General features: G+C 60.9%; 1 protein-coding gene across 1 annotated transcript; it reads right to left on the reverse strand.

The window, feature by feature from the left end:
- On the reverse strand, positions 1–7027 carry NUDT17 (nudix hydrolase 17). The gene is made up of 8 exons (XM_065420244.1): positions 6953–7027; positions 5693–5815; positions 4766–4949; positions 3947–3972; positions 3338–3430; positions 2359–2457; positions 1716–1852; positions 1–934 (listed from the first exon to the last, which is right to left on the reverse strand). Exons 1-8 carry the CDS (start codon positions 7025–7027, stop codon positions 772–774), a joined length of 900 nt encoding a protein of 299 aa, XP_065276316.1. The 3' UTR covers positions 1–771.
- Positions 7028–7038: the final 11 nt, after the last annotated feature.

Genomic DNA, 7038 nt, shown 5'->3' on the forward strand with positions numbered 1-7038 from the left:
CCTTTAAAAAGCAGCTAGCCACTTTCTCTGGTTTATTTATTCTGTCCGTTTGATATCCAGCTGTTTATTATTTGCAACACTTTGTATTATATGCAAACTACCTTTTAGATAATAAAGTTCAAAACAGCCCCCCACTGTGCCGGTGTCAGTTACTGGTGGAGCAGAAGCCTCTGTTCAAGCTGGATTTGAGCAGCTGGGACCTGGGGAGAAGGGTGCGTTAGCCCCATTTTCCACAAGAGGAAACTGAGGCAGAGCCATGAAGTAGTCAGTGGAAGGTGGAATTGGAACACAAGTTCCTAGCTTGCAGTCCTGAGCTCAAACCACTGACACACGCTGTCTCTTCAGTGCACCCTTTGGCTAAGCAAGACACTTGGATGGCTTGGGCAGGGGCGGTTATTCTAATGTTACTTGACATGTCTCTCCACGCTCTGGTTTCCAAGACAGTGAACGACTCCCCCCTGTCCTAGGCAGCCGGGGTTTGGGCTTAATGCTGGCACTCCCACCTAGTCCATTCAGGACTTGCCTTTCCTTCCTGTCCATTGCTTCCTTCATAGGAGGGAGGGCCAGAGAGCGACCCCACTCCCCGTCTTCCCTTCCTTCTCACCGCTCCAAGCCCTAGCAGGAACTTCGTTCTTGGCAGGCCTCGGCAGCCGTGCTTGGTAAAACCAGGTCCGAGGGCAGGAGGTGGTGACGGAGCCGACCTCCTTCGCCGGCCGCTCCACTCCCCAGCTGTCTGCCCTGTGGGGAGGCCGGGGCCTGGGATTTCGTTGCTCACTTGTCTCGCACGGCTAAGGTGTCTAGCCAGAGCTGAAGGGCAAACCTGGTCCCGGTGCTGACCCGTTCCACATCTTCCCCCGCTGCAGGTGCTGTGTTCAGGAAGGTGGCGGTAGGAAGTTCTGTGGGCCAGGCCAAGCCCCCGCTCAGCTCCATGGCTCTGGGTAGATGGTAATGGACGTTACTCAGTCACGCCGATGAGGGAGGGAGAACACTGCGCAGGCCTGATGCACAAAATGCCCCGGAATGCCCAGCGAGGGTTCAGAACTGTATGGGCAGCTAATCCGCCCCGAGCAATGCTCCCCCTAGAGCAGTGGGGAAGGCAGGCTGCGGCTCCCCCCCCCCCCCCAGCTTTAATTGCAGGCAAGGCTCTAGTGTGAGTTACATACAGGGCAGCTTTCACCCCCACCCTCCCCTCCATGACTGCGCTGGAGCCAGGGCCCCTGCCCCTACTGGGGGGCGGTACCTGGAACCTGTAAAGCCCACCCCCCGCTTGTCCCCACCCAGCAGGGCAGGTGCTGACGGCAGTAGGAGCTGTGGCTCCCTGGCCTGGAGGACCATCTAGCCCTGGGTGAACAGATGAGAGAAGCTGAGGGGAAGTTTTGGGGCGTGGGACACGCCTCCCTCAGCAGCGGTCCAGCACGGGGGCAGAAGAGCTGCTGGTGTTCAGAGACACCCAGTGTGGGGGCCAATAAAGAACATTTCCTCCCAGGCGTGTTAACCCCGTGTCCGGTGGTCAAATCCCAACCTAGCCACTTCCATTCTGCCCTCCGGAGAGTCATTTCCACTTCCCATTGGGAAGCTGCAATGCTCCTCCCCAGACCTGGCTGCATTTCAGAGGCAAGGGAGCAGAGTCCTGCCTCTCCAAGGGAAGATCATCATTCCCCCCCCCTTCTTAGAGGAAAACAGGCCAGGCTGGGTTGGCAAATCACTCTCCTTACTTGATGGTTGGGGGGAGGTTGTTGGGCACGTGTCCCGTGTTCTCTGCTCCGTCCTCGACCGCCGCGATACACTCCAGAACATGGGGTTCCAGCCAGGCGTAGGCGCTCACCTCGCTCTCGTCCGCCTTGATCCTCGTCTGAAATCCAACACATGGCTCTGAGTGCCGGGAGCAGGGGCTCAGAGCTCTCTGGGGCTTGGAGTCACCACAGCTGACCACCAATCGGGCAAAGGGCTGGGAGATAGGCCTCTAAGCCAGCTTGGAATCACTGTCCAACCTAAGGGGCGGGCGCTGGTCATCTCAGTCCGGTACCAGCAGAGAAGCCAAGGTCTGAACAGGCAGTGGAGGCTGAATTCCTCGAAGGGTCCCTCGCGCCCAGGGCTGAGGCCCAGTGCTTGTGGCGCTGTATGTACTAAATCTGTACTGCCAGCCACCCCTAAGGCTGCCTTCAAGATGCTGGGGACAGCAAGCCCAGGCAACGGACGTACATCAGGGCACGTAAGAACAATTCTCTGCCTCATCTCTCCTGACCATCTTCTCCCGGGCTGAGCAGTCCCCTCCCTCAGGGGTCGCTAGTCACCCCCAGCAATGCTCCCCTGCAGCTGCCTTAGACTGTCCCCCCCAACGCTCTCGGGGGCGCTCACCTGTAGCTGCTGGTGGCTCTCGGTGGAAAGAAGCAACAGGTACGCGACAACATGGTGCCGCCTCGGCGGCCCTCTGCTCAGCATGGGCGGGTACACGGACTGTGCAGACGGAGAACAAGGAGCTAGGAATAGGCAGCCCCGAATGCCCGCCCCAGAGGCAGAAACCGAGGGCTGGATCCTGAATTCCTCAGCCTGAAGGCCTCTAGCAATGGAAACAGCTGCTCACGCCATCAGGGAAATGCAGCTGCCTCTGGGGTAGGGTGCTGCAGCTGTTAGCAACACTACCCGAGCAGTTGGGGCAAGAGAGCAGGGCTGACACCCTGACTTTTGGCGGGGGTGGGGGGGGGAGGAGGGAACAAGTGTCTTAAATGGCCAAGAACGTTTGAGCCCTCAGCTTCCTTCTCCAGCAATACCCATCAGACCGGCCATGCTGGGTCAGGTCAATGGTCCATCTAGCCCAGGGGTCAGTGCCAGGTGCTTCACGGGGAATGAACAGAACTGGGCAATTAGTGAGTGATCCAGTCCCAGCTTGTGGCAGTCAGAGGTTTAGGGACACCCAGAGGATGGGGCTGTGTCCCTGGCCACCCTGGCTAATAATAGCCATCGATGGGGGACTTATCTCACTCTCTTGAACCCAGCAATACCTCCTCCCAACCCCTGGGACGGGGTGGGTCAGTGGAAGCCACTGCAGGGAGTGCTGGTGATTCAGGAGGGGGCGCTCATCCCCTATCCCTTTCGTTGCAGCAGGTTACGGCTGCGTCTGTGGCTGGCGCTAGGGGAGGGTGGGAAGCTATCGCCCCCTATGGGCTGGTCCCCAGGAGAGGCTTGAGTCAGCTACTGCTGCTGGTTGCCGGACATGGTCCCTTAGCCCCCCCCAGGAGGTGCTTTGAGCATGGACGATCCCAGATTTGTGCCTCTCCGGAACCTGGCGCGGGCCGAGCGGTTCCACGTGACCCAGGTCAGGAGAGTGGGGCGTTACCTCCCACAGGCCCAGCATCCTCCAGGAGAACCCGCCCGGCTCCAGCCGCAAGCCTGTCTCCTCCTGCAGCTCCCGCAGGCCCGCCTCCAGCAACTACGGTCAAGGGACAGTGAGGTGAGAGCCGGCCCGGCGCCGCCTGCCTGCGTCCCACGTTCGCCTGGTACCAGGCTGCGCCGCAACAGCGCCCCTTAGCCACAGCACTCAAGAGCTTCACCAGCCTCTGCATGCTAAGCTGGCACCCCCACCGACAGGGAAACTGAGGCACCAAGAGGGGAAGTGACTCGTCCAAGCCCATGCAGCAGCTACGTGGCAGAGTCAGACCGAGAACCCAGAAGCTCTGATGCCGTCCCTGGCTCTAAGCAGCCCCTACCCCCGTTCCCCTTTGAAAAATCCCAGGGAAAATTACACTACGCTCAGCTTTATTCCCCCCATTCCCTTCCCCAAATAGGCACAGAGACCCCTCTGCAATTGCTATCCCCCCCCCCTTATTCACCTCCCATCCCTCTCGCCCCTGGGGCTCAAACTCCCCCCTGCTCCCCACCTGCCCCAGCACCACTCGCCCATTCAAACCAACCCCGATGGCATCCGCAGGGCGGGTCGAGGAGGTACCTGTTCGTCCGGCTCCATGTGCCCACCTGCAAGGGGAGAGAATCGGGAGGGGTCAGTGGCACAGTGAGCAGGTCCAGCGCCCCCTGGAGGCAATGGAGATGCTCCCAGCGGCTGTTGCTTCTGGACCACGGTGGTCTCACAGCCCATGGTGGATTGGAGGGGGAGGGCAGGGACTGTCTTTGTTCCGGGGTCTGTACAGCACTTTGCACCATGGGAACCTGGTCCATGACTGGCCTCCTGGCTGGCACGGATAACACACAACCGTAGCAGAAGAAACACTCCAGCCACGGCAGGGGCCCCCAGCAGCGGCCAATCTCCCGGCAGCAGCATTTTCTCCCCCTACCGGGCTGGTTTAACAAAGCACTGGGCAGTTTCATTTCCTTCCAGCTCCCTGCTGGTTAATTCTCTGCACAGCCCTAGCGCCTGTCACCGCAGGATCTCGACCAGGCTAGTGAGTTACACCCCGGTGCAGTAGGTAAGGACCGCGGGGCGGGAAGGGGAGGGAGGCCAAGAGAGGGAAATTGACTTGGCAAAGGTCACATGACAAAGTCAGAGAATGGAACCCAGGAGTCCTGCCTCCCAATCACTCTCTAACCACTAGCCCGCACTCCTTTCCTCGACCTGGGAATACGACTTCAGAGGCTCAGTTCCCAGTCTCCGACTCTTCCCTCTAAACAACCCTCTTCCCCTTCCAATGACCACAGAACCCCCCCCCTAATTGGGCCAGGCAGACAATGGACAGGAAACCCCAGCTAGACGCATCACCAGGTCCCCACCGCAGTGCCCATTTCTAAGCCAGCCTCGTCCGCGTCCTCTCACCGGGGGGCACCCAGATGTTGGGGAAGATGCTGAGATTCTTGGCCCTTCGCGTGAGCAAGACTCTCCTGTCGACGGACTGCAGGACGACGGCCACCCCCACGTCCACCCCGCGGCCTCGGAGCGCCTCTGGCAGCGCGGCAGCCTGCCTCTCCTCCAGGTGCTTGATGGGACAAAAGGACGGTCTCTGGGGAAGGAAAAGGAGAGAGTGTTTGGTAACAGTCACACCAGGCCTCAGCCGGAGTCACGGCAAGAGACCACGGCTTCCCGGATCAGGCCCGTCGGACCTTTCATCCCAAAACGCTTCACCAAGTATCTACGCGCAGCAGCTGTGACATGCAGCCACCTCTGGGGCTTAACACAGCAGAGGGGTCATTTTGGGCCAACTCTTCTCACTATGCAAAGAGCGTGAGGAGCAGACAGGATCCGCGGCTGATGCAGGCAGTCACTAGACACACTGCAGCCAATATCACATACCCAGTCGTGTTCCACATGGAGCCTCGGAGCTCAGAACCAGCTTGACTTCCCTTGGCAAGGACCCTGGGCTAAGCCCCTTCCTCCTCCCAGAAAACGCCATGGGCTCTTGTCCGTTAGTAAGTTACACGGCACTGACCAGCCGGGGAGCGCTGAGGATTTTACAGATATTACCCGACTGTTCTCAGCTTGCAGGTGGAGAAACTGAGGCACAAATGCTTGCCCAAGGCCTTGCAGCAAGTCAGTGACAGAGCCGGAAATAGAACCCAGGAGTCCTGACAGCCGGCGTTCAGCTCTAACTCCTAGAACACACTACCTCCCAGAGAGGAGTGGGGGACCCAGGCGTCCTGACGCCTAATCCCCTGCTCTAGCCACTCAAGCTCACTCCCCTCAAGCCCGTCGGTTTAGATACAAGTGCCTCCCCCCCGCTGCAGACGTCCCCCGCAACGTCCTGACCTTTAGAAGGATCCGGGTGGAGCCAGGGAACTCGCTGTCGGAAATGACAAATTGATTTTGGTCCAAGCCGCAGCTGACCATCGCCTCGTCCTCGTGGGACGCACAGAAGTGCCCGGTGATGCTCTGTGAGAGAGAGAGCGGGGAAATCACGGGCCCCGTCTTCTCGCCACGCTCCATGGGGGGCTCCCAGCCCTTTATACACATTACCCGTAGGCAACAGAGCCCAGCAGCTCGGGCAGGATCCTCCCCGCTCCGGAGGGGAGACGGGACTCAGCCATCTCAGGGGCCAGGTGGAGACTAGAGGCCAGGAGTCGGAGAGACCGATCCCCTGCTCTAGCCACTAGATCACGTCCTCGCCCAGAGCTGAGGCTAGAGCCCAGGACTACGGACGGCAGCAGGTGGCCCATCCACTAGACTCGGCCCAGGAAACAGACCGGGCCGTCCCCATCGGAGCACAGTGCCCACGGCCCGAACACCTGCTCGGCGCCTCCCTCAGCTTCGGCCTGCCCCTGCAGGGACGAGAGGTTAACGGAGCGAGAGGCGGCTGCCGGAGAAAGCCCATCCTCATGGAGGATAGAGCGCAAAGGGGTCGCTGGGTCCAGATTAGTGGTTAGAGCAGGGGCCTGGGAGCCAGGACTCCTGGGTTCTATTTCTGGCTCTGTCACTAACCCAAACCACCCCCTTGCACACCCAGCCCTCCCACTGAGGCCCCCCCACCTCCTGCACACCCAGCCCATCCCCTTGCACATCCACCCCTCCCCCTAAGCCCCATGCACACCCACCCCATCCCTATGCACACCCAGCCCTCCCCCTAACCTCCCTGCACACCCATCCCATCCCCACACAACCCCGCACACCCAGCCCTCCCCCTAACCCCCCCTGCATACCGCATCCCCTACACACCCATCCCATCCCCCTGCACACTCAGCCCCCCCACACCACCTCCTGCACACCCAGCCCATCCCCTTGCACACCCACCCCTCCCCCTAAGCCCCATGCACACCGACCCCATCCCCACACACCCCCTGCACACCCAGCCCTCCCCCTAACCACCCATCCCATCCCCCACCCCTTGCACACCCAGCTCTCCCCCCAGCCCCCGCTGCAGACCGAGTCCCCCACACACCCAGCCCATCCCCCTGCACACTCAGCCCCCCCACCCTCCACCCCACCTATTGCACACCCAGCCCAGTGCCCCCCCACCCCCTTGCACACCCAGCCCCCACAACCCCTCGCTGCACGTACCCCCCCGCCCCGCACCTGCAGGAACCCGGCGCGCTCGGGCCGGGCGCTGCCCTTGGCCAGCCGCACCAGCCCCCGCGCCAGGCTCTCCATGGGCGCGGCGC

The sequence above is a fragment of the Emys orbicularis genome, chromosome 20 (genome assembly GCF_028017835.1).
Source record: "Emys orbicularis isolate rEmyOrb1 chromosome 20, rEmyOrb1.hap1, whole genome shotgun sequence".
NCBI lineage: Eukaryota > Metazoa > Chordata > Testudines > Emydidae > Emys > Emys orbicularis.